Source organism: Puma concolor, chromosome E3 (genome assembly GCF_028749965.1).
Source record: "Puma concolor isolate L17-30 chromosome E3, mPumCon1.1.hap2, whole genome shotgun sequence".
Taxonomy (NCBI): domain Eukaryota; kingdom Metazoa; phylum Chordata; class Mammalia; order Carnivora; family Felidae; genus Puma; species Puma concolor.
The window spans coordinates 40,133,175-40,159,831 of NC_141682.1; the positions used below are offsets into that span (position 1 = coordinate 40,133,175).

General features: G+C 53.6%; 1 protein-coding gene, 1 long non-coding RNA gene and 1 pseudogene across 7 annotated transcripts; 1 reads left to right on the plus strand and 2 right to left on the minus strand.

Annotated features, from left to right (window-relative positions):
• Positions 1-3,275: 3,275 nt before the first annotated feature.
• LOC147573189 (uncharacterized) lies at positions 3,276-8,263 on the minus strand. The gene is made up of 2 exons (XR_015245493.1): positions 4,863-8,263; positions 3,276-4,611 (listed from the first exon to the last, which is right to left on the minus strand). It is a non-coding gene; the product is annotated as an uncharacterized LOC147573189 (long non-coding RNA).
• A 20-nt stretch (positions 8,264-8,283) lies between these two features.
• ZNF205 (zinc finger protein 205) lies at positions 8,284-26,511 on the minus strand. Of its 6 annotated transcripts, XM_086692183.1 has the most exons (10): positions 18,486-19,179; positions 16,060-16,114; positions 14,993-15,130; positions 14,271-14,387; positions 12,650-12,758; positions 12,149-12,362; positions 11,761-11,852; positions 11,273-11,393; positions 9,638-9,733; positions 8,284-9,385 (listed from the first exon to the last, which is right to left on the minus strand). In XM_086692183.1, exons 5-10 carry the CDS (start codon positions 12,680-12,682, stop codon positions 8,319-8,321), a joined length of 1,623 nt encoding a protein of 540 aa, XP_086548309.1. In that variant the 5' UTR covers positions 12,683-12,758; positions 14,271-14,387; positions 14,993-15,130; positions 16,060-16,114; positions 18,486-19,179; the 3' UTR covers positions 8,284-8,318. The 6 variants fall into 6 exon arrangements, with proteins under 6 accessions (XP_086548309.1, XP_086548308.1, XP_086548304.1 ...); XM_086692182.1 differs by lacking the exon at positions 14,271-14,387; XM_086692178.1 differs by lacking the exons at positions 12,650-12,758; positions 14,271-14,387; positions 18,486-19,179 and adding an exon at positions 26,328-26,511.
• On the plus strand, positions 24,238-24,785 carry LOC112853181 (cytochrome c oxidase subunit 6B1 pseudogene; annotated as a pseudogene).
• Positions 26,512-26,657: the final 146 nt, after the last annotated feature.

Here is a 26,657-nt window from a genome sequence, read left to right on the forward strand (position 1 = left end):
CCCTGAGCCGGAAGTTTGCGCGGGGCTCGCCGGGAAACAACACGGCGCATGCGCCGCAACAAGCCCTCGAACTACACGCCCCAGGAGGCCGTTCGCCCAATTGGGTCCGCCTTCTCCCCGATGGATAGCCAATGAACGGGGAGAATTTCCAAAGTTGGCCAATCAGGAGGCGGTGGCGCCCTGCGCCTCACCACCAATGCCCCCATACTCAGGTCTGTTTCTAGTTTCGTGCTTTCAGATTTCTCTGAAAATCTAAAAGGCCACTTAAGGGCGAGAAGTGAAAGACAAGCCCGGTCTGGTGGGCCGAGCCGGCCTCTGGCCCAGCCACGAGTAGAGCTCCTGATCCGCCGGAAGGGATCCCCTGAGGACGAACTCTTCCTTCCGCCCTCCTTGAGTCAGACGAGGGCGGAAGGCTGAAGGCCCGCGCGCGACCCAGGAACTGGAGCTCGGCCCCGGGAGACTCATTTCCAGCCCCTTGGGTCCCGCCCTCGCCTCAGTCTTTACCGCCCCTAGAGAGGCGTGGAGCTTCCTGGGAAATGCAGTCCAGTGAGGGACGCGGAGCCTCCTGCGGCGACTCTCTCCGCCCCCCGTCCTCCCCCCCCCCCCCCCCCCCCCCCCCGAGCTTCAGCCTAGGTTGTGCAGCGGGACGCGGCAGGCTGGGACGCTGACCCCGGGGAGCCCCGCCTCGCTTTCCCACCGGCAGCTTCGTCTGCGGGGCAGCGGGGTCCTCGGGGAGGGGAGCGCTGGGTTCTTTCCATGTATTTGTACCTGCTCCTACACTCTACTTCTCTACCTGGAGATCTGAGGCTCCAGATCTTTTCCTGAAACATAAAGAGCTCTCTTGTTTTGATTTGTTTTGATTATGCAAGTGTTACATGCTTAGTGTAGAAAAGAAAATAAAGTATGAAAAATTATAAAGTTATTTATATCCACAAGGCTAGCTCCCTCAATCTGCTCAAATGTCACTCCCTCCAACTGGCTTCCCCTAATCCTATGTAAACAGCACCCCCACCATGCTTCTGCCCTGCCTTGTTTTTCTTTTATCGCTGCCTAACAGACTTGTGTAATATTTGTCTCCCAGTACTCGAGTATAAGCTCCGTGAAGTCAGAGTTTTCACTGCCCTACTCCCAGCACCTGGATTTGTGTCTGGCACAATATTTGTTGAATAACTGAGGGCAAAAATAATGGAAGGTGAAAAAATATTCCCAATAAGGCCATTCAGAAGTGAGTATCATTAATATTTTAGCCTGTTCTTATACATCTATGGATATCTGTACTGTAGATCTGGAATCCTTCTATGTAAGTATTGTAAGTATTATAGGTTGACTCAAAAGTCCATCAAGGATATCTTTGCAGGTCACCCTATGTAAATAAAATGCATCTCTTTTGCAGACTGCATAGTATTCCATAGCATGCAAGTTCCATATTTTATTTTAAATCGCTTCCTCTTGGACAATTAGAATTTTTCCATTTTTCCGTATGTGCAGATCGTTTATGCAAACACCCACCTTCCACTATTTGCTTGAACCATTTGCTGGAGAGCAAATGCCAAGCCTGCTCTGTGAAGGCTGCTAAAGTGGCTGCTGCTGCTGCTGCTTTCTTCCCTCCCTCTACTGGCCCCGTGGAAAACTGCCCAGGGGAAAAAAAACTTGAAAGTCTCCTTTTCTAGGTGTGGATTTGGGATTTACAGTGTTCTTCCATCGCCCTCTATTGGCAAAGACTAGCATCAAGTTGACTAGCGAAGTAGAAAGGTCTACAGGCTGTAGTATCGCAGCGGGTGACAAAATGTGTGTGTTGGGGGCTGAGAAACAAAAAACTGGCACATTTACCGTATATATTATCGGGCATTGCTGGCAGATGACAAGTCATTTGTATACGATTACATTGAAATTAATCACCCAGTAGCACTTTTTTTCTTTCTAATTTTAGTTTATTTTTCTAGCTAGGAAGTATAATCTATAAATAATGAAAAAGTCAACATTCTCTTTCCAGAAAATTTATATTCATTTCCGGAATTTATAGTCATCATTTTCTCAGTCTTAGTCCAGAACCCTCAAAACAGTGTCAAAAATTGAGGACAGGGGCGCCTGGGTGGCTTAGTCGGTTGAGCGGCCGACTTCGGCTCAGGTCACGATCTCGCGATCCATGAGTTCGAGCCCCGCGTTGGGCTCTGTGCTGACAGCTCGGAGCCTGGAGCCTGTTTCGGATTCTGTGTCTCCCTCTCTCTCTGACCCTCCCTCGTTCATGCTGTCTCTCTCTGTCTCAAAAATAAATAAACGTTTAAAAAAATTAAAAAAAATTGAGGACAGTAGGCATCATTGTCTTGGTTAATAAACAGTTTTGTGATTTATAACTGTCCATTGTTTGTCTCTGATATATATTCATGCTCATACTAAGGAGCATCTATTCTCATTTGCAGCAGAAAAGCTACTAGCTGTTCCCCAATATCTGTTTTGTCCCTCTATAGTAAGAATTTGGGGGGCACCTGCGGGGCTCGGTTAAGCCTCTGGCTTCGGTTCAGGTCACGATCTCACGGTTTGTTGAGTTCAAGCCCGTGTCAGGCTCTGAGCTGAGCCTGCCTCCGATTCTACCTCTCTCTCTCTGTGTCCCTCCCCCGCTCACGCTCTGTTGCAGTCTCAAAAATGAATGTTAGGAAAAAATTAAACAATTTTTCAATGGGCACATGGCCGTTCAGAATAAGGAGTATACCTTCCCAGTCTCCCTGCAGCTAAGTATGGCCATGTACTTAAACTGAAGGCAAGGAGATGTGAGAAGACATGATTTTTTATGTATCTTGTTCGAAAGGGATGGGTCATGTCTTCCTATTTTCTTTTCCCCAGCTGCTAGCAGAAATTTGGACCTAAAGGCACGGGCCATGCCAATGAAAGTAACCCCCAGAGGTATCAAAGCAATAAGATGGAAAGTGTCTGGATTCCCGACGATTGTGGAACGCACCAAACTAGCCCTAGATTTATACCCAAGCAGTGATGTGAGAAAGAAATAGATATGGCGTTTAAGCCATTACTGCCTACTGAGAGGGTTTTTTTTCATTAAAAATAGATGATAAAGGAGCACCTGGGTGGCTCAGTCAGCTGTGTCTGACTTCGGCTAAAGTCTTGATCTCTCAAGTTGAAGCCCTGCGACGGGCCCTATGCTGACAGCTCGGAGCCTAGAGCCTGCTTCAGATTGTGTGTCTCCCTCTTTCTGCCCCCCCCCCCCCCCACGCACACACACAAATACCTCTCTCAAAAATAAACACACACCAAAAAAAATGTTAAAGAGATACAAATAAAAATATTTATTTTTATTATTTCCCCTATAGGATACTGGCTATTCAGAATTTCCATGTCTTCCTGCCTCAATTTTGACAGTTTTTAAAGTTTCTCTAGGAAATCATTCCTTTCATCTGCAATTTGTACATGGTATTCCCATTTGATAAAAAAATGTTTAAATTAGCATGTATTGGGGCGCCTGGGTGCCTCAGGCAGTTAAGTGTCTGCCTCCAGTTCAGGTCACGATCTCACGGCTGGTGGTTTCGAGCCTGGCATCAGGTTCTCTGCTATCGGTGCACAGCCCACTTCGGATCCTGTCTCCCTCCCTCTCTGCCCCACCCCCACTTGCCTGCTGTCTTTCAAAAACATACATAAAAACATTTAAACATGAGCACGTATGGTTCAATGCTACTCCTTGTTTTGGGATGGTGAGAGGAGGGCCTGGGTCCGTGCTGGCTCTGCAGGCTAGGGCCGCCACACTTGTCCTGACGTAGGCTGCCTACCTCCAGCCCACCTGCGCATGTTATCGTGAGAAATACACTTACATCTTGGTTAAGATCCTGCTCTTTTGGATCCGTTATTCGTAGTTGAACTGAATCCTAACTGATTCACTACCTCCTAAGAGTGTGAAAGGATTAAATAAGTAAGAGAATATATATGTAAGACCACTTAGCCCAGCACTAACTTTTAACACACAAGAAGTGCTCAGTAAAGAGTGGTTTAGTCCCAGGGAGTTCAGCATTGGCAGGAACCTGTCACCTGGGCATGCCCACAGGAGGGTGGGGTACTTAAGAGGGTGCAGGATTTAGGCCCTCCAGGCCTTTTTTCCATTTTCTCCTTAAGATTTGAGCCAAACTTGTTCTGGTCAGTGGCCTGTGGGGACTGTAGTACTAATCTTCATGACTAGTCCATAACGTTGTTAGTTGAGAAGAGAAAAACAGGTGCTCTAGGAGGTGACAGAGGTGCAGGCCACAGAGTGCTGTCTTTACAACCCAGGCAAGGGATCATGTCTGACCACATGCCCCAGAACGGCCAGAGGAGGAAGGGTGAACGATCCTCATAACCTCCTTTCTCCACCCTCTGCCACACGCCAAGGAGAAACTTCAGACCACAGTCCTGGGCACTGTCACCTTCTAGCCTCCCCTCCTGCAGTCATCTCCTACCTTCCCTCCCAAGAGAGGTGTCATTTCAGTCTCTTCCTGGTGGCCGGGCCTTTATTCATTCTGTTTCCTGTGCATGAAGTTCTGCCCCCAAATCCTAGTAAAATGGCTTCTTGTCTTTTCCAAGTCTCAGTTTAAAACTTCCCTCCTTGAAGAAGCCCTTTCTGACAATCCGTTCCTAATATTGTTTCACCCGTTCCTTTCTTTCTTTTTTTTTTTTTTTAAATTTTTTTTCAACGTTTTTTATTTATTTTTGGGACAGAGAGAGACAGAGCATGAACGGGGGAGGGGCAGAGAGAGAGGGAGACACAGAATCGGAAACAGGCTCCAGGCTCTGAGCCACCAGCCCAGAGCCCGACGCGGGGCTCGAACTCCCGGACCGCGAGATCGTGACCTGGCTGAAGTCGGACGCTCAACCGACTGCGCCACCCAGGCGCCCCTCACCCGTTCCTTTCTTTCTGATATTTGTCACTACTTGAAATTAATGTTTGTGTCACTTATCTGCATGTCGGTCTCCCTCACTAGACCGGAACCCCGAGAGGACAAAGATCTTTTCTGGCCTTTTCACCGCTTATTCCTCAACGTTTAGCAAAGAACGTGGAACACTCGCATTCATTCCGTATCTGAAAAATGAATGAGTGAATGCAGCAAAGCCCCTATTTAACGTTTCCCCGCCCTTTACCTCCCTCCACACAGCACCCAGAGCCACCCCCACACCCCTCGCACTAGCCACCTCAGTCTCCCCGGCTCCCCCCGGAAGAGGACTGAGCTCTCCTTCCAGGCCGTTCCCGCCCCCGCGCCCGGCTCTCCCTGGCAGCACCGTCAGGCCCTGCTCCAAGGCTTGGAAGGTGCTAGAGCGCCGGCCGGCGGGAGGAGCGCAGGCGGCCACCGAGCTCCAGTGCAGGGGTCGTAGGTACCTGCTGGGTTCGGGGTCCCGGAGTCTCCAGCCAGCAACGAGACGAGAGGACTGAGGGCGCCAAGCCGGAAGTGGCTCTGGCCCAGGCCCTCAGCCCTCTGCCCACGTCCAGTCTAGGACCGCAGGAGGCTTTGCATCTCGGTAAGCCCAGGCCGGCTGTGAAGTCTCGCGGGTTGGCGAAGCCAGTAATCCAGCACCCGGTCGTTGGACCCTTCTGAGCCCGACGCGTGGCAGAGAAGAAAAGGGAAATTGTCAAAGCGGAGATTCCCGGCCATTACCGGGCAATCTTGCGGCCCGGGGAGCGGAAGGGTGAGAGTGACGGTCGTGATTGGCCGGGTCCACCGGTGCCCGCCTCTTGCCCCGTCCAGACGTCTGATTGGCTAAGGGCAAGGGTGGGGGCGGGACATTCCGGAACCCATCCTCCTTGCTGTGAGGGCGCCCAGTGAGCTTGTCCCGCTTACGAGACCTTCTCACGCGTCCCGCCTCCCTACCGCGCGGAGTCACCCCAGCAAGGGAAGAAATGCCCCCAGACCGAGCTGGGCCCTGAGCCCCTTCGACCGGACTGGGCCTTGCCTTCGGGCCGCACAGGAAGCGGGTGGGGAGCCCACACGGAATATTCCCCGCCTCCGCCCTCGCCCTTCTTTTGACCGCGCAGGCGCAGGTAAACGGTGAGCACCCAGGTGGGGCTCTCCCGAGCCGAACCGAGCAGCTGGGCGGTCAGGTGTGAGCAGAAGCCAGAAGGAAACAGGCCACATCCGAGCGGATACCCAGAGACACGAAGGCCCTTCCCTGGCGTCCCCCCGCCTGGCCAGCTGCCTCTCCCCGGCCAAATCACGAACACCCTTCGGCCTGACATTCTAGGCCCTTCCAAGATACCTCACCTGCCTCTGCCGTCTTAGTTGCTCTTGTCAAATATCTAAATTGCCAAGTTCCACTCTTAAAATGTTCCCGACAGCTTTGTCCCAGAATGGTGGGCCTCTGGATGGGTCTCTAGGGAGAAGTGGACTGAGACCCACGGAGCCCTTGGTATCATGACCCTCCACATGGTGCTATGAAAAGGGGAAACAGTTTCTCCTGGAGAGCGTGGCGTCGGAGTCCCTCAGAGGCCAGAGTGAAGTCTTTAAATGAGCCTCTGGCTCACTCAACAGATCTGAGTGTTTCAAGTCCTGGCACACTGGTCATGAAGCCCCAGGAAGCAAATAACCACTCTGTGCTAAGCTTGCACCAAGTGACCCACGCTCTCAATAGCGTTGTAGTAAGTGTCTTTCCTGCCTCTCTCTCTTTCATCAGAAAACTCGTTCCTGGGAGCAGCAAGTCTGCTTTATGGGTACAAGTCCCCCTTGCCCCTTACACTGAGCCAAGCTGAGAAATCCCATTTCTGAGTGACCAGATCCCTGAAGACAAGCTGAACGGAGGAAACAGCTTTCCTTGTCGCCTTTTCAAGAAAGGGCCATCTAACTCAACCAGTCCCGTAGCAACCCAACCCTAGATCCCACGGAGACCTCCGAGACACAACCAAGTTCTGCCTGGGCCTCCGCTAGTCAGCAGCTTTCTGGCATGCCGCTGATTACCCACCTCCCACCCCACTTGCCATCTCCAGCTGGGTTCAGCACCCCTGAAGGTCAAGTTTACAGTCTGTCCTACTCTTTTTAGACAGCCCTACCTCGTAACATGCATTAGACAGTCAGTAGTTGTCAGGGTGCATGGAAAGAGGAATATTCTTTACGCAACAAAATTCCTGGACCTGAACCCCAGCTCCCAGCTCACTGGTTGTTGGCTAAGTTACTGGATTTCTCTCTCAGCCTCAGTTTCCTCATCTACAGAACTGGGATGGAATCCACTGTTCAGAGTTATGGAGCGTAGAAGCGACATACATACACGGCACTTGGTCTCACACCTGGCAGGCAGCCGCTTAACTGGCAGCGATTACTATTCTCAGTCCAGTCTCCTGTCCAAGCTCCCCTAGAGCTTGATCCATGGAAGCAGGTGGAGCCTCAACAGCCTCACTCAAGCAGATGTCCTCAAGGTCAGTTGATGACAGAAGTGAATGTTATCTTGGGAGCCGAGCTGCAAACCTTGGATAATAAGCGGCTGAGCCCATTCCTCCCCAGGGTGGGGGGGGGGGAAATAAAGAATGGGAAACAGAAGCTACAGAGGTCAAAAACCAGAAGGCCAAGAGTAGAAGACCCAGGCAGAGGCAGATAGGGCAAATGATAAAAGACATGTATGAAGAGGCCAAGGAGGTGAAAAGTAGCAGAGGGAGCTGGCGGCAGCCTTTGAAGGCACCAGGAGGGCCAGTGGTCCCTGTTAAGGGAGGAATCCTCACTGGATTGCGGCTGGGCCCCAGTGGAAGCAGATGGAAAATGTTCAATCACATAAGGCTTCCGGTGCCTGAGACAGGAGACAGAGCACCAGACAAGGAACAGGAGCTTCCATGCTGGCTCAGCCCTGCTCCAGCTCCCAAAGAGAAGAGCCGGGGGAGGGTCCAGGGCTCAGCAGTCAATGTGCCCGGGACAAGAGTGATGGCAGCAGGAGCAGACCGCCCTGGCAGGGGGACCCACGGTCTCAGAAGTGGCTGGTTGGCTTCAGGTTTCTGTGCCCAGAAGCCTTTGCTTGTAGACTTAGGGTCCTGATGCTTTGGAATGGCCCCAAGCCAGGTCAAGGCTGGGGACGGGAGTACCCAAGCCCCACAACCAGGATTTCAGGGACGCCTCAGCCACGTTGGCGCCAACGTGGCTGACCCGGGAACCCCGGGAGTCCGCATCACCACCGGGGCCCCCACGAGACAGAGCATAGGCGGTGGCTGGAACTCCAAGGCCTTTAATTCGCAGCTAGCGTGCCTGCGCCTCGCCCCAGCTCCTCCCCACGGTCATGCCCCGCCCCCATGCCAGCACCTCCCTCTCCCTGCCCACACCCCCTCTCACGCAGCCCCCGCGTCTCCCCCACGGCCACCCCCCCCACCCCGCCTCCTAAGTGGGAGCCGGCGGAGGTGCCGCCAGGGCCCCCGCCGCCCCCAGCATCAGCACGGCCAGGGCCTTGGGCCCCGTGGTGTGGATCTTCTCGTGCCGGTGCAGGTTGGAGCGGCGGCTGAAGCTCTTGCCACAGAGCGGGCAGGAGTAGGGCCGGACGCCGCGGTGGGTGCGCTGGTGGGCGGTGAGGTGCGAGCTGTGGCTGAAGCTCTTGCCGCAGTCGAGGCAGTGGTAGGGCTTCTCGCCCGTGTGCGTGCGGTTGTGCGCGATGAGGTTGGAGCGCTGGCTGAAGCACTTGCCGCACTCGGGGCACGGGTAGGGCTTGACCCCGGTGTGCGTGCGCTGGTGGGTGACCAGGGCCGAGCTCTGCGTGAAGCACTTGCCGCAGATGGGGCACTTGTGGGGCTTGGCGCCCGTGTGGGTGCCCTGGTGGGTGACCAGGTCCGAGCGGCGGGTGAAGCGCTTGGCGCAGCGGTCGCACACGTAGGGCTTCTCGCCTGTGTGGATGCGCTGGTGCTGGATGAGCGTCGAGTGGTGGCTGAAGCTCTTCCAGCAGGACGGGCAGGTGTAGGGCTTCTCGCCCGTGTGGATGATCTGGTGCTGGATGAGGTGCGAGCTGCGGCCGAAGCGCTTGCCGCAGTCCGTGCAGGCGTAGGGCTTCTCGCCCGTGTGCGTGCGCCGGTGTGTCACCAGGTGCGAGTGCCAGCTGAAGCCCTTGCCGCACTGCTCGCACGTGTACGTCTTCTTGCCCGCGTCCCCGTCAGGGGCCAGGCCCTCCTCGCTGCCCTCGGGGGTGGCCGTCCGCCCCTCTCTGGGTTTCTCTGGGAGGCGGCCCTCCGGGGCTTTCGCCAGGCTGGCATCGGGCGGGGCCGGTTTCGCCGGCCTCTCGTCTGGGGGGCCCGGCTGCGCATCGTCTCTGGCTGCCCCTGAGCTCTGGCCGCTGGCCACCTGCTGCCCGCGCGGCAGGCCGTTCGCCTGCGCTCTCCCCACCCTGCTTCGGAAGGACTTCGCGTCCCGGAGGGCTGCCGGGGATGGGGCCGGCTCCTCCTTCCCCACCTCAATGGCTCCTGGAGAAAGAGGGTTTCCGGCAAGAGAGAGACTTTGGTGAGGGACCCAGGGGGACTCTGGAGATGGAGGTAAGAGCAGGGATCCTGGAAGTAAAAGCCACCCCCTGGAGAAGACGGGGAGCTGAAGGCCCTCCGCTGGAAGGGCCTCGTGCCTGAACCCCAGGGGAAACGGAGAGTCCAGGCTGACGAGGGGCGCCTGGGAGTGACAGCAGTGACCCCACCGCCCCGCCCACCTGCCACCCCTGCACGCACCTGTCTTCTCCTCATCTCCCATCTGCCGGCAGGAGCCCGAGGCCTCACCCTTGCCCTGTCCTTGGGAGGCCCAGAAAGGTCTGCTGAAGGGAAACCCTGGCCAAAAAGAGACAAGAGATGCTGCGCTCAGTCACCAGGCGGCACAGCAGGGGACACCCCCTCCCCACCCCCACCTGCCAAGGACACAGCTCTGCACACGTGGGGTAAAACTAAGAGAGTTCAAACATCACGTGGGGTCAGGTGTCCACCCGTCTCTAGGAAGCAGGTTCTGGGGTAACTGCCAGACACACTCCCCTCAGGGCTGAGCTGGGCCCCATCTAGTATCCCTGAACGAGCGCCAGGAGTAACGGGAGAGGGGGTGCGTGAGGCCAGCTGCCCACGACCCCCTTATGGCACACAGGCCCCCAGCAGCGGCCTGGCAATGTTTCCCGCTCCTGCACCTTCCCAGACCGTGAGCAGAAAGGGCTCCCGGGGGAGGGGCGGTGGGGGACAGGAAGCCAAGTGGGAGGGCCTGGGCGAGGAGGCCGGCTGTGGTGACCACCCAGAAGTCAGGGACCAAAGGCGAACTGGCCAAGTCTCCTGGGGCATGAGCCTGGGGATTCTGGTCAAGTCAATAAGAGAGCGGAAGAGCCCAACCTCCACGCCCTGACCCCAGCCCTGCACCAGGGAAGGAATGCGTTGGACCAACCAGTGGATAGGGCATCCGTTAGGCTTGCCATGGGCTGCAAATGGGTGCTGGGTTCCCTGTGATCTCCCAGGACTTGCCTGGACCTGCCGGTCTGTGCCCCGGGCATGGTTAACAGTGGGTGGTGAGCAAGCCTGAGATAATTAAAGGACTGAGCTGCCCAGACCCGGAGGCCCACCATCAGAGTCAAGGGGGGATTCCCAAGCACCCAGCTCCACTGGACTAGCCAGTGTGCAACTGATGTGTACTGACAGACAGACAGACAGACTGGATGAATGAAAGAATGAATGACAGTCAATGAACGGGTGCTCTGAGTTTTCCATCCGACCTCGTAGAATTCTGCCAAGAAAACCAGAGTCTGAAAAAAGTGCTGGGACTTTACTTACCGTGAGAAAAATGTCCTCTCCAAGAGGACAGGCCCCTCGGGGTGGATGTGAGACAGCAAGGGGTCTGGGGGCCTGGAGAGAGGAGCTGACCGTGACTCGCCCCACCCCCCGGCCAGCAGCTCCCGATGTGGAGCCCAGACTCCGGTGTCCACGCAGACACCTCTCACACGGGGCTCGGAGGGGCAGGAAGCTGGAGCAGAGCGAGCACTTCCGAAGAGCCAGGAGCAGAACCCCCAGGTCAGTCCTTCTCCCGCCCCCCCCCCCCCCCCGGCGGAGCCGCTAGCCAGATGGGGCTACCTCAATTCAAGTTTGCGCTGATTAAAGTGAAATAAATAAATAAATAAATAAAAAGTAGCTCCAGCCACATTTCTCGTGCTGAGCGGCCACATCTGGCCCGAGGGCTCGTGGCTACCACGTCAACACAACTGGAGCGCACGTCCTTCACCAGGAAGGTGCCGTGGAACGGCGCGGCCCAGAGGAGCGGCGAGAAGGACTTCGTGCCCTGGAAGGGGAGGAGGAGGTAAGGGTGGGAGGGCCCCACCTCAGGCACGACCCGGCCCTTACCCGAGGACAGCCCGTTCCTCTTCTGCAGGACGTCCCTGTAGAAGTTCTGCTGCGCGTGGTCTAGCCGCCCCCACTCCTCCCGGGAGAGGTACAGGGCCACGTCCTCGAAGGTCACTGGCATCTGCAACAACACAAAACGCCCACTCTCCAGGACACGCCAGGACCCCCCGGAGGGGCACCATGGCTCCAAGAGGAAGGCGACCCGGCTCCCGACCCACTGCCCCGAGTGAGCCCCGCTCTCGCGTCTGCTGGTGAAGCAGGACGGCCGCCCGAGGGTGGCTTCGCGGGGGCAAGAACGAGGCGGCTGTGTACAACCCGGGAGACAGAAACAAGCGTCCCTTTCGGGCGCCGCAGCCGAAGCTCGGGGTCTCCACGCACACTCCCCTGCAGCCCCCACCCTCCGCTGGCGCTCGCATCCAGGGGACGATGTGGTTCCTCCACATCCCTCTGCTGTTCCTCCAGCCCTGGACTTGGACGGGGACACTCACCTGGGACCAGGCGGTGAGGAGCGCCGCAGCCATCTGCCGGTCTCTGGTCCTCCCCTCACGAGAGAGCACAGGGATCTGGGGGGAGGGGAGGGCTGAGAGAGGACAGAGGTGCTCAGGGCGGCCGCCTCACCCCGCCTACCAGGGACACCCCCCGCTGCCTCAAACTGCACCCCGACCTGACCCAGGAAGAGGGTCAGTAGCCTCTGTGCGGTCAGAGGCTCCGAGGCTGTGCGGGAGAGGCGTGTCGGGGGCAGGTGCGCACACGTGCAGGCCTCTCTGTGGCAGGAGAGCTCGTGCCCTCCCCGCCTCTGCACCAGACTCCACCTCTCCCCGCAGCTGCCACCGAGAAGGGGCCCCTCTCCGCGCCCCTCTCCATCCCTTTCCTCACCTCCTCCGGGCAGGAAAAGAGCTTTGTCCTTAGAGCCCTGGCTTAGGGACACCCAGCCCTGCTCTCCTCGGGCCCCGGCCCCCTGCGATGCCCCCTCAGGCTGTGGCTCTTCCGGCTCCGTCTTGATGTGGGGAGACTCCCGAGCAGCTCCCAAAGGCACCGTCTCCTCTGACTCAGAAAGCATTTCTTGACGAGGATGCCCATGACCTGGAACCTAGGAATGACAGCCCCCATCAGCACCTGGGCAGAGAATGGGAGACGCAGCCGAGCCCCACACCCGAGGGGCCTGGCAGCGGCCGACGCCCAGGCGGCCAAACACACCCGAATGCAACTCACTGGTGGCCTTGCTTCCTTCTCCCGGCCCTGGGGCCGCGCACGTGCCTGGTCCGCCCCCACAAGGCCGGGACAGCACGGGAAGGAAGGGAGGCTCGAGGCCGGGCCAGGGGTGGGCTGGCCAGGTGCCCACAGAGCAGGTGTCTCCTCCCCGTTCCAGCCTCGTACCTCCCACAGCAGTGTGGACGGTTCCTCTTTCATGTTAGAGGACACCAAGTGCGGTGGGCTGAATGGTGTCCCCCAAATTTCACGTCTGCCTGGAACCTCACAATGTGACCTTATTTGGAAAAAAAAAAGGTCTCTGCTGATGTAATCAGTAAAGGATCTTGAGATGAAATCATTCTGCATTTAGACTGGGCCCTAGATCCAACGACCAGTGTCCTTAGAACGAATTCTAGTTGTTTTATGCCGTCCAGACATAGGAAACGAACACACCCAGGCTCAGAGATCGACCATGGCCCAAGATTGCAGAGCCTGTGAATTCTCAGCCAGCACTTGAACTCCGGGTGTATCTGATTCTCAAGTCAGCCCCAAGGCCACCATTTCCTGAATATGACAGGGAGGTATCATGTGGCCCTGGGCCATTTCCAGCCTGACTCAATTCGGTCACGGAAGCTGGAGTTTTTTTAGTTTGGAGAAACAAGTCCAAGGGTACCTCTAACTGTGCCGAGGCCTGTGCCCACCTTCGTCTGACAGAAGGAGACCTCCTCCCGGCTCACCCCTGCAGCACCACCCACCGCAACTCGTCCAGGGTTCTCCAGGGTCCTCCTAATTCGTCCCTTCTTCACATCAACCTCGGGTGGGAAGGTCAGGCAACCGGGGCTTGATCCAGACCAGCCCCTCGCTCGCCGCTCAACCCTGAGTGGGCACCGCCTTCCCACAAACCTCAAGAGCTTTGGGAAAGTCACTTCCTTTGCATTGGGGGGCTCCTGGTGAGGCCTCATCATCACCCACAGCACAGGGACTGGCCAGGCTTCTGCTGAGAACTCAGACTTCTCTCTCCACACCGCCCCCACGTCTGTATATATCAGAGCCCCAAAGGGAAGACCCTCAGGCCAGGAGTTGGAGGGCCTGGGAGCCACACGAGCCAGGCAGCCTCCAAAACTCAGCTACTCTGCCTCACGCACAGATCCCCTGTGGGAAAGAGCTGCCTACTCTGGAACATTCTGGATAGACACAGAGCGGTGCCAGAAATAATTACTATAACTGTACTGTGCGAGTTGACAGAATCCAGCAGGAGAGAATGTCAGGGGCGTGCGAGGCCCAGTGGGTGTTACAAAGGCATCGTGGAAGCGAAAGCACACAGTGTTGACACGTCTTTGTACCTTCTGTACGAAAGTGCGAGACGTAACACAGATGGTCCCTGACTCTCAACGGCTCAGTTTAACGAGCTTTCGACTTTATGATGGTACAGAAGCGGCACACATTGGGTAGAAACCACACTTCGAAGTCTGAATTTGCCCCTTTCCCTGGGCTAAGCGATGTGTACCACGGTCCTGGCTCAGGACGCCAGGCGGCCGGAGACATGGCTTCCGGTCAGCCGCGTGGTCACGAGCGTAAATGACCACAAACCGGTGGCCATTCTGTCTTCCTCCTTCGGCACGGTGTTCAGTACATCACGTGAGATACTCAGCCCTAAATTACGAGATCGGCTTTGGGTTAGGTGGTTTTACCCAATGTAGGCTGCTCTGAGTGTTCTGAGCACGTTTAAGGTAGGTGAGATTAGGCTCTGATGCTCAGTAGAGCATGTATTAAATGCATTTTCCACTTAATAATATTTTCAGCTTACAGCGGGTTTATCAGGATGTAAGCCCATGGTGAGCTGAGGGAGATCTGCTCTTGATTTGTGCTTGTCCTTACACCTGCTCGTTGAGGCGATCTGTTTCTCTGATCTAGGTTCTGGTTGCTGTGGGTGTTGTTATTGCATATGTTACAATAACGATCTGGATGAGACAGGTGGCAACAGCAGGCAGGCACAGGGTATACATTTTATGGACGACACACCTGGTTCCCAGGAGCCAGGGGACTTGCCCAAGGTCACACACCTGGCTGCAGCTGACTCATATTCCTTTGATTCCAAGCTCAGGGGCCCAGGTCCTCCCGCAGGGTGTAATTACACACATGGGCAACAGGTACAGGAAGGAGACAAGGTGCTCAGACCCAGGGAGAGAGGAGATGGGGTGCTAGGCAGGAGGGAGCGGAGGGTAAACCGGGGCTCCCCCACGTGCGCTGGGCACAACCTCACCAGTAGGACCCCCACGCAGGCTCCCTGCTATTTCATGCAGCCTTTGGCCGACAGACTCCTGAACTCAGCAGGCAGAGCCGAGAAGCTCTCTGGCTGTCAATTCCCAGTGGAAGAACTTTCTTGCCATAGCACCAACTCCTCCCATCACCCCCATCCGCCCCAGTGAGTCTAAGTCTTCCACTGGCGTAGACACCCTACCCTGAAAACCCCCTCCCGCTCCAATCCCTTCCAGGGCATGCATCCCTCGCCCAGCGCCCCGTCCATACCTCTCGGGCTCTCTCCTTGTCCTGGGTAGCCTGGGCGGCTCTGCCGTCTGCAGACATTTCTATCTCAGAGGTAGAAAGCACAGCTCCGTCGTTTCTCCTTCTTATTCGCCAAGCCCCCTCCAGCTTCTGGCCAGGAGCCTACCAGAGCAGAAATGTAAGTCAGCCATCGTCTCCTGGACACCTCCAAAGCACCCTGGAAATCCCCACGCTTGGTCCCAATCAGAAATAAGGCCTCCCCAGATGCCCTCCGGTGACCTCATTCTCTCTGGTGTTGTTTGGTCCCTCACTTGACAGGAGCTGTTTTGTATCATCCCCTTTGTCGCTGAAGCCAGAACTCTGCATCTCAGAGCAACCAGTTAGGGAAAGCCAGAGCTGACTTGGCATCTGGATCTCCTGTCATCAGGAGCCGAAAGGTCTGCAGAGACCGTACAAAACAGGTGCTGGGTGTGACCCCACCCATCACAGCCGGCTCAGCTGAGGAATCTGGGCCCCCCTGTCTCCCAGACGCAGGGCGCACACAGCCTGCGCTCAGCCTGACTCCGCCGCCTGGGATCCAGAAATTGAGCTGCCCGGTCTCAGCAGCCCTCCCTGCAGCGGTAACCACCCGACGGGGACGAGAGTCCATCCTGTTCACAGGCCTGGATGGCCCACGTCCTTCCGCTTCCCGAACCTGGGTCCGGGCCCCCTTCTCTCCCCACCAGCCTGAAGCCTTCCACCTTTGACCCCGTCCCCTCCCACCAGCTGGCCACCCGCGTGGATCTCGGGATCCAGGCGCCCTCCCCAGCACCCCTCTCACCGAAGTGGAGACGGAGGGGGCACCTCGGGCGCTGGGGGCCCCCTCCCCCGGGAAAGGAGACTCCACAGCCTACACCGGGCCAGGGAGCCGGGTGGAGACTGGGATTAGGGACAACAGGAAGTCCCTCCCATATCCCGTTCCCCACGCAGCTGCAGCCCTACAGGGTTCCCAGCTTCGAGCGTTCCGGGGCTGGGGTCCGGAGCTGGGCTGCACCTGCGCTAGGCAGGGACCTGAGTCCTAGATCTGCACTGCCAGCTGACGATCGCTTTACCTGGTACGTTCTTGTGCTACCAGTAGAGCAGGATGCGGAGATGGGAAAACAAATTCTGTGGAAGGACCAGATATTTGACGTTTCAAAGAAGGCACTGCGGCTGTCCTCACAGGAGTGAGGGCACTTTTCTGGTAGAGGGGCACGATGGTCCTTCACAACACACAGGGCCTCTGAAGGTCTTATGGTCTCTCACGGTCCTGGATTTCACGTAAGGCGCCCAGGCTGGTGAGCAGGTCAGGTCGTCTGGGCTCTCCCCAAGACTGGCACGGAGTTCTCTCTCCCTCAGAGCAAACTTAGGAAATAGATAGGCCCAGGAACTCTCCTCTCCACCACCCCCCACCCCATGCCCCACAGCTTGAAAAGATGTGGGACCAATCTGATTTTTCTAGATCTGCTCTCCCCCAGCTCCCTCTCAAGGCCAGGGAGAGCAGGGGTAAGAGGGTCTGACCCAGCTATATCGACAGGGGCCCGGACTGCATACCCCACCACTTAGTCTCTGTTTTCCATTTGGACCTGAGAACTAAGGCTCCCAAAATGGAGGACAGAGACTGCGCTTCGCTTTCTAGGGTGAAGAACCCATCTCTCCTCTGAGCAGGGCACATGGGTCAGAGGAAAGGAGTGGGGCCAGCTCTGGGGTCAGATTCCAGGAAACATTTCCATGCCCGTGGCCTGCGGCCATCAGAGTCCTCTGAGACGCGTCCTTTCATCCAGGACCAGGCACAACTGGCCCCTGTACCAGCCTATAGGCATGCTGTGGGCTCACAGGGGTTTAATTTCCTTAAAACTTTGTTTCTAACATTTAAAAATGAGTAGAGTTCTCATAAAACTGATTTTCTTGAAAACAAGCCGATCATTGGGCAACCCTGGACTCGTATTCCCCACCTTCAGGGCCTGCTCTCATGTGGCTGCATTTCATCTACACTTGCCTCCGCAGCATTTTGAATTTGCAACCCTGCTTTTGGAGTTACATGTGTTTTAGGACTCTGATCTATTCTACTGTCACTCCGATGAACAGAACATGTTACCCCTGGGGTTTGTCTCTGGTCATTATTTCCAGGCATCTTAATCTTCACGGTAAAGAGGGATGTACGCAGTTGTAGCAAAAGTCAGGAGTATTTTCAAGCCCCAGTCGGCTAAGCGTCTAACTTCGGCTCAGGTCATGATCTCGCAGTTTAGTTTGTGAGATAGAGCCCCGCCCTGGGCTATCCGCTGTCAGAGCGGAGCCTGCTTGGGATTCCCTCTCCCTCTCTTTCTTTTTTTTTTTTCTTTTTTTTTTTTTAAATGATTTTTTTTTTTAATTTTTTTTTTCAACGTTTATTTATTTTTGGGATAGAGAGAGACAGAGCATGAACGGGTGAGGGGCAGAGAGAGAGGGAGACACAGAATCGGAAACAGGCTCCAGGCTCCGAGCCATCAGCCCAGAGCCCGACGCGGGGCTCGAACTCACGGACCGCGAGATCGTGACCTGGCTGAAGTCGGCCGCTTAACCGACTGCGCCACCCAGGCGCCCCTCTCTCCCTCTCTTTCTGACCCTCCCCTTCTCGCACAAACATGCATTCTCTCTCTCTCTCTCCAAAATAAATAAACTTAAAAAAATTACTATTTTCAAGCCAGCGAGCTATAAACTGGAAAGTGACAGGGGGCTGTGGTAAGATGAACTATTCATTCTGTGAGTGTTTCTCCATCAACAAGGAGGATGACAAGCATCCGGAGTAAGGGAATTCACTCCTGAGGCCATGTCAGTGGCAGTTGCAAGAGTGCACTGAGTCCCAAAAATGTGGATACGTCTTGACTCTTGGGCAAATGTTTCTCTACCAGACAAAAGGGGCCACTTCAAGGACTCTGGGGAAGCCGAGCGGTTTGGATCCTACCACGGGATCACCTAAACCGGACCAAATGAAGTCTCAACATTTATTTAACGGTTCGGAAAATATTTATTGAGCACCTACTATATGACAGACATTAGCCCCTTCTTGGACGGGAGAGGAGACGCTTCCACAGTCTAGGCTCTAGGACTGAGCAGGTCTAGGGGGAAGCAAATGTCATATTTGCTGTGTGGGAATTGAAGTCCCTAAAAGACTTCAGAAAAGCACCACGGAAAGGTGAGTCAATAAGCAAAGCAGAGATCAAAACTCTAAATGCCTCCAGGAAGCAGGCAGGACAGCATGTGACGAGTGGCTTGGATGGAAGATGGCAGTCAGAGCCTCAAGAAATCATATTGTATTCAAAGGGGGCAGTTGGGGGCTCAGCATTGCCAAAGCTTAAAGACTTTTTAAGAGAAGCCGAAAAAGAATTAGATTTCTATGTGAAATGTCCCAACTTTTAAATGTTTATGACTAAAATAAAAAATTTAAGAACTCTGTACAACCACAGCAGAAAACACCTGCTGTCCAGCTCACAGGGCACCAGTCTAGAGATGTACTCACCTCAGAAGCCTGTCACAAGGATAACTACCGTGGATGGAAGTGCTTATCTGAGCTTCAGACAGGGAGAACACTCAAGGAAGGCCAACTCCAATGACTGGCGGCTTCACTGACCTTATGAAGAGGTCACCTTCAGCAAATAAATCATGATCGACCTTCAAAGATTGGCCTGAGAACTGACTCAGGTCTTACAAAAGCACTCAGAATAATAAAAACTAGAAAAAGAAATCATCTGAAGTAAGAAGAAAAACGTTTCCTTAAAGGAAAAAAAAAAAAAAAAAAAGCTTGTACTAATTAAGGCTGATAAGCCAGGCTGGAGACAGGGTAATGGCGAGACCAAGCCTTAGGAAGGAGAGAAGATGGGCGGGGGGGGGGATAAAGGAACGTGAGAAAGGCCAAGAAAAACAGGAATCATCGAGTAAACAACACAGCAAATGTTAACCATTGAATAAGAAGAAAAGGAAAGCAGATAGGTGGGGCCCCAGGAGTAAAGATATTTTAAAGAAGAAAATAACGAAGAACCCCCAGGGCCACTAAGAGCAGGGCGTGGGCGCTCACGCGGCCAGCGGCCCTCTCACCCCCGGAGGGGCGGCGGCACGCCCGTGACCCCGTCCCTGGACGCGAGGCTGCCTCACAGGCACTAGTCCCAACCAGCTGGAGGCCCAGGAGCCCCGCAGTCTGCGGAACACTGACGCCGGGAGCCCGTCGCCGAGGCAACGACGCCGCCCCGCCCACGCGCCCACGCGACACACCTTTGATTGGCTGGTTCCCGGTGGCTCCGCCCATCCTGCTCCCCAGGGCTCCGCCCCGTCGCCTTACCCGCGCGCTCCCGTCCGCGCCCCCGAGGGACAGGCCTGCCGATGGGGGGAGGATCACCCTGGTGCCGCCTGCCCCTGGCCGGTGTGCCCGCATTTCCCGTCCGGCTGCCCCATCCCAACTTCCGGTTTCCCGGCTCTCTGGCGGCGCCCGCCTCTGGGCACCGTGCGAGGGGACAGCCGGCGCGGGTGAGGACCGCAGGGTGGACACACACTGCGGGGCGGGACACATACGGCGTCCCCTGTGGGGAAACTGAGGCTGTCTGCGCGCAGGCCCTTGCTGCTGACCCGCTCCCTCTGTGTGACACATAGCTCATTAAATATAAAAACACAAAGAAAACATGCAGCGCATTAGCACCAAACAACCATTCATCAAAGGAGGGGAAGCAGATTTCATTCGGTAACTGCTGACAGCAGGGAAAGAGCTGAGCTCCCTCCGACTTGTGCAGAGGTGACCGGGGTTTCCAAGGGAGACCGAGGGAGGGGGAGAACAGGGCTCACTAGAGTCAGAGAAGTGAACGATCACAAAGAGCAGGCCAGCGTGGGTGTGACTAGGCCAGGCGTGTCCGCTGGCAGGTATGGAAGTCAGGAGTCTGGTACTTACAGCCCTTCGTCCTATGGCAGTCTCCCTCCCTCACTTCCCAGCCCTCAGACTCCCTCCTCTGCGTGCCACGTGGTCCCTGCTCAGAATCTTTTACATTCTTTTTACTTCACTTTGTACGAATAAAATGTAGAGCTTCCATTTGTTTTTACTTTATCTCATCCTTTTAAAAATTCAATTTTTGTGAATGCTTTGTTTTATTTATTTAAATTTCAAATCCAACTTAGTGAACATAGAGTGTAATAACGATTTCAGGAACAGACTTTAGTGATTCATCACTTACATGTAACACCCAGTTCTTATCCCAACACGTGTCCTCCTAATGCCCCTCACCCATCCAGCCCATCCCCCCACCCAACACCCCGCCAGCAACCCTCAGTTTGCTCTCTGTATTTAAGAGCCTCTTATGCTTTATGTCCCTCTGTTTTTATCTTATTTTTGCTTCCCTTCCCTTATGTTCTTCTGTTTTGTATCTTAAATTCCACCTATGAGTGAAATCACGTATTTGTCTTTCTCTGACTCATTCCGCTTAGCATAAGACACTCTAGCTCCATCCATATTGTTGCAAATGGCAAGATTTCATTCTTTTTGATTGCCGAGTAATATTCCTTTGGATATGTACACCACATCTTCTTTATCCATTCATCAGTCCATGGACATTTGAGCTCTTTCCATACTTTGGCTATTGTCGATAGTGCTGCTGTAAACATTGGGGTCCATGTACTCCTTCGAATAAGCACTCCTGTATCCTTTGGATAAATACCTAGTAGTACAATTGCTGGGTCATAGGGTAGTTCTATTTTTCATTTTTTGAGGAGCCTCCATACTGTTTTTCAGAGTGGCTGCACCAGTTTGCGTTCCCACCAGCAGTGCAAAACGGGTCCTCTTTCTCCACATCCTTGCCAACGTCTGTTGTTGCCTAAGTTATTCATTTTAGCCATCTGACAGGTGTGACGTCGAATCTCATTATGGTTTTGATTTGTATTTCCCAGATGATGAGCGATGTTGAGCATTTTTTCGTGTCTCTTGGCCATCTGGATGTCTTCTTTGCAAAAGTGTCTATTCATGTCTTTTGCCCATTTCTTCACTGGGTTATTTGTTTTTTTGGGTATTGACTTGGATAATTTCTTTACAGATTTTGGATACTAACCCTTTATCGGATATGTCGTTTGCAAATCTCATCTCCCATTCTGTCGGTTGCCATTGAGTTTTGCTGATTGTTTCCTTCACTGTGCAGAAGTCTTTTTATCTTGATGAGGTCCCAATGGTTCACTTTTGCTTTTGTTTCCCTTGCCTCCGGAGACGTGTTGAGTAAGAAGTTGCTGCAGCCGAGGTCAAAGAGATTGTTGCCTGTTTTCTCCTCTAAGATTTTGATGGCTTCCTGTCTTATGTTTAGGTCTTTCATCCATTTTGAGTTTATTTTTGTGTATGGTGTAAGGAAGTGGTCCAGGTTCATTCTTCTGCATGTTGCTGTCCAGTTATCCCAACACCATTTGCTGAAGAGACTTTCTTTATTCCATTGGATATTCTGTCTGCTCTGTCAAAGATTAGTTGGCTATACATTTGTGGGTCCATTTCTGGGTTCTCTATTCTGTTCCATTGATCTGTGTGTCTGTGTTTGTGCCACTACCGTACTGTCTTGATGATTACAGTTTTGTCATACAGTTTGAAGTCCGGAATTGTGATGCCTCCAGCTTTGGTTTTCCTTTTCAGGATTGCTTTGGCTATTTGGGGTCTTTTCTGGTTCCATAAAATTTGAGGATTATTTGTTCTAGCTCTGTGAAGCATGCTGGTGTTATTTTGATAGGGATTGCTTGTGAATGCTTTATAATGTAGGGGGGAAAATCAGCTAATGATAAGAATCAGGGCCCTTGCAAAAATGGCTGGTCCTAGCACCAGAGCAAGAAATACACAAGATGAATCTATAGATGGTGGGAGGGGAAACCGGACAGGCTCTCTAGAAGTGGCAGAATATTCTAAAGCTGAAATCTACATATGCTGTGACAGAGCGATTCACTCCTGGGTAGAACCCAGCAGTAACTCACATTTATGGTCACCAGAGACATGTAACTCCAAACCAAAACCCACCAACTGTCTAGCCACAGTAGGATGAACAAATAATGCACCAGGAAATACCGTTCAGGGAAAAAGCAAAAACATGGATTGAGTCTCCCACTGTGGAGTAAGGCCAGATGAAGAATTCCTTGGGGCACCTGGCTGGCTCAGTTGGTAGAGACAATGTTGTAGGGTCAATGCGACTCTTGATCTGCAGGTTGTGAGTTTGAGCCACATGTTGGGTGTAGAAATTGCTGAAAAATAAAATCTTAAAAGAAAAAAACTTCTTATTGTGTGACTTCATTTACATGAAGTTCAAAACCAGACCAGACAAACCTGCTGTGGTGGGAAGTCAAGATGATGATTATGGGGGAGGGAAGTGGCCAGGAGGGCTGCAATGCGAGGGCTGTTTTCACCTGATGCAAACTCATGACACTCTACATTTTTGGTTTGGGTACATTTCTGTATGTTACACCTAACATTTTTCTTTAAAATAAAAAAAAAACAAAAACAAAAAACGGGAAAATGGGTGCCTGGCTGGCTCAGTCAGTGGAACATGCAGCTCTTGATCTTGAGGTTGTGAGTTCAAGCCCCAGGGTGGGTGTGGAGATTACTTAAAAACAAAATAGGGGCACATGGGTGGCTCAGTTGGCTGAATATCCAACTTGGGCTCAGGTCGTGATCTCATGGTTCATGAGTTCAAGCCCCACATTGGGCTCACTCCTGTCAGTGCACAGCCTGCTTCAGAGCCTCTGTCCTCCTCCCTTTCTGCCCCTCCCCGACTCAATATAAATAAGCATTAAAAAATTAAAAAATAAAATCAGGGCACCTGGGTGCCCTGAGCCACCTGGGTGGCTCAGTCGGTTGAGCATCTATCTCTTGATTTCCACTCAGGTCATGATCTCGCAATTCCTGGGTTCGAGATCACACTGGGCTCTGTGCTGACAGTGCAAAGCCTTCTTGGGATGCTCTCTCTCCCTCTCTCTGCCCCTCCCCTGCTCGAGTCAGCTATCAAAATAAATAAATGAACCTAAAAAAAAATGTAAATGAGGGGCGCCTGGGTGGCTCAGTCAGTTAAGCATCCGACTTCAGCTCAGGTCATGATCTCCTTGCCGCCCCCCCCCCCCCCCCACCGACCCTGCTTCCGACCCAGTTTGTGAGTTCGAGCCCCGTGTCAGGCTCTGTGCTGACAGTTTGGAGCCTGGAGCCTGCTTTGGATCCTGTGTCTCCCTCCCTCTCTCTGCCCCTTCCTCCACTCATGCTCTGTCTCTCTCTGTAAAAAATAAATATATGTTAAAAAAAAAAGTAAATGAAGTGAAACCAGTTAGGCCATTGCTATGGTCCAGGCAAGTGACAATGGAGGCTTGGACTCAGATGACAGCAGCAGAAGTCAAGAAACGGGCAGATTTGGAAAACGTACGGAACTCGGCGACGGATGAGATGTAGGATGAGGTAACTCAAGGGGATCCGGGATAAATCCCAATTCCTGGCTTGCGTGACCGAACGGACTGTACTACCTTTACCGAAACAGATAATACCAGAAACAGAGATCTGATGTGAAAGACGCATCGGATCCACATTTAGTGAGGACACAGCGGAGCATGACAACAAAGCCACTGTCGTGGAGCGTGCGTTTCAGTGGCCGTGTGCGTTTGGCTTTGAAAATGAAGACTTTGGGGGCATTTATGAGACACCCAAAGAGTTGAGAAATAAAATATAAATACAAGGATATTGGCATTGAGAATGGTTATTGAGGCCACAGTGGCTACGAAACCAAAAAGGGAGGTATATTAGTTATTTATTGCTGTGTAACAAATGATCCCCAAACGTGTGACACCCCTCCCTCCTGCTGGATCCGGTTTCTTAGAAGTGAATCACTAAATCCAGCCCCCCCCCCCACACACACACACAGGCAGTGGATTACACAGGGGTGGGTCAGAGCAGACCCAGGGTCACCGGAGGCCCCCAGGCCGGAGCCGTGCAGAGTGCCAATATTTAATGCTCGGGCAAAGAAAGCGAAGCTGGTGAAGAAGGCTGAGTGAGAGGAGACAATGGGAGAAACAGGGAAGACAGAAGATAGAGGATAGGTAAAAAGGAAGGAAGACAGAAGATCAAATCCACTGAGCGGTCAACTGGGAACCAGTGACCCGCTGAGACACACTGTGTGGCTGACAGTCCCGTGCGGGGACAGACAAGAGCCAAGCAGACAGAAAGCAGCAAGTGAATCACAGTCTGTGGCAGGTGCTGGGACGGGAACAGAGCGCGCTGGGAGGGGACACTTTAACAAGGGTGGTTTCCACGAGGAGACGGCCGTTGAAGATGGAAGAGGAGGTCTTTGCTGAGGGTCACACTGAGCTGCGAGGTGCTTCGGGGGTGTCTTTAGGACTCAGCACCACGGCAGAAGACATCAAGACCAAAGTCAAGAACGACCAGACCGCCCCTTGTGACAGCCGCTTCCCCAACCAGAGCCAGACCCGGAACTCCTGGCAAAACTACCTAGACTTCCACCGCTGTGAGAAGGCGATGACTGCTAAAGGGGGTGAGGTCTCCGTGTGCGAATGGTACCGGCGTGTGTACAAGTCCCTCTGCTCCATGTCCTGGGTGGCAGCCTGGGACGACCTCCGGGCGGAAAGCACGTTTCCCGGGAAGATCTGAACTGGCTCCCCGCAGCTCTCGTCTGTATTCCATCCTTCTCCTAGGGCAGTGAAGGGGGGACCTGGGTACATGGTGATCCCCACCCTGGGATCCTGAAGCATGGCTTAACTAATCATAAATACTCATTGGAAAAGTTAAAAAAAAAAAAAAAAGATTGAAGAGAAGCGGACAAAGGGCGAGGGTGAGAGCCTCCTTTCCAGGCCAGCATGGCGAGGTGGGATCGAGCTGGTGTGTCCAGAAACAGAAAGGCAAAGGAAAAGAGGGCAGAGGATGTGACCATGGTAAGAAGAGGTTTTAACAGCCATCTTTCCCTGAGCTGGAGAAGGATTTCTCCCCTTTGCCCTGAATTATTCTAACTGGAGGAATCCTACAGAAATAGAAAATACAGGAAAACGTGTCTTTCTTCTGCAAGCTCTCTGTCTCTTTTTAATGGTTATTTATTTAGTTTTGAGAGAGAGCAAGCGAGTGGGGGAAGGGCAGAGAGAGAGCAGGAAATAGGATACCAAGCAGGTTCTGTGCGGTCAGCGCAGAGCCCGACATGGGGCTCGAACCCACAAACCATGAGATCATGACCTGAGTGAGAAGCAGATGCTCAACGAACTGAGACACCCAGGCGCCCCTGAAATCTCTTAAAAGATGAGAGAGGAAGGTTCCATCAGTCAGGCGCTCTTACTGGCCTGGCTGATACGAGACCTGAAGTCTTTTTCACATTTAATAAGAAAAGTTGTACACCTGAAACTGATTATAACACTGTGTGTTAACTATGTTGGAATTAAAATTTAAAAACGTAGTTAAAAAATAATTATTAGCGGCATCTGGGTGGCTCAGTCGGCTGAGCCTCTGACTTCAGCTCAGGTCATGATCTCCCCATTCGTGAGTTTGAGCCCCGCATCAGGCTTGCTGCTGTCAGCTTGTCAGTGAAGAGCCTTCCTGGGATCCTCTGACACCCCCCCCCCCGCCCCGTCCCTGCCCCTCTCCAACTTGTGCTCTCCCCTCTCCAAAAAATAAATATTTTTTTAAAAATGTAATTTGGTGTGAACTTTAAAAAATTCCAAGGTAACAACTAGAATAGTTTATGTGTGCATTTTCAAGATAATTTTAGGAGATATTGAAATATACCCCAAATAGGTAGATTTTCATTAAAAATCTCTCTTTTGGAGGTTTATCACTCACTAAGTGGAAATAAATAACAACTCAGCAATTTCACAAGAATTTTCGTCTATTACTGAGTAATGCTGGGAGAGGGGAGTGTAGGGGACTTCAACGTTCAATAAGCCCTTTTTTTCCTGCAAAGTAACTTTAGTTAATGAGAGGAGTCCAAGGAATCCCAGCTTTGGTGACCCGGCGTTGCCCAGACTGTAAGCCTCATGGGGGCAGCACTTGTCTGTTTAACTCGGCACTGGGTCCCTGGGGTCAAGGACAGTACCAGACACACAGGAGGGAAGCAAACATTTCCCGCAGGAATGAATAAATGAATGAATGAATGAATGAATGAATGAAATGGTGCACAACCGCGATGGGCCAGCAACAAACAGGATTGTTAGCCAAGCCCATGCTCGGCCACAGGTTTAGAAATGGAGCTGGTCTCCACCTCTCTGACATATTTCCAGGAGAGGTAGCATGTCTGAGTCGGAGGCCTGAAAGTCAGTGCTAACACCGAAACCCGAGCCTTCCGGCTGAGCCAGTTCCCCAGGCCTCCCTGCGCGCCCCGATCCTTACCCGTGGAGGCCACGTTCTAGCAGTTCTTCCCAATCATATCCATACAGGCTCGGTTGTCCCCACACCCAGGGCTCAGACATGGCCACGTCCTCGAAAGCCACAGCCACGGGGAAGCAGGTCAGTCTTGGGGGAAGGGGCAAGTCAGGGACGGCCGGGAGGGGTCCAGATCTGGGTGTGGGAGGCGCCTCCGCCCGGGGGTTGGCTTTTGCGGCCCCTGCCCAGGAGGTGGAGTTTCTAGGCTCCTCCCTGGGGTGGGATTTCCCGACCTCTCCCAGGAGGTGGGCGGTGTTGGAGCTCCCGGCCCCGCCCAGGAGGTGGAGTTTCTGGGCT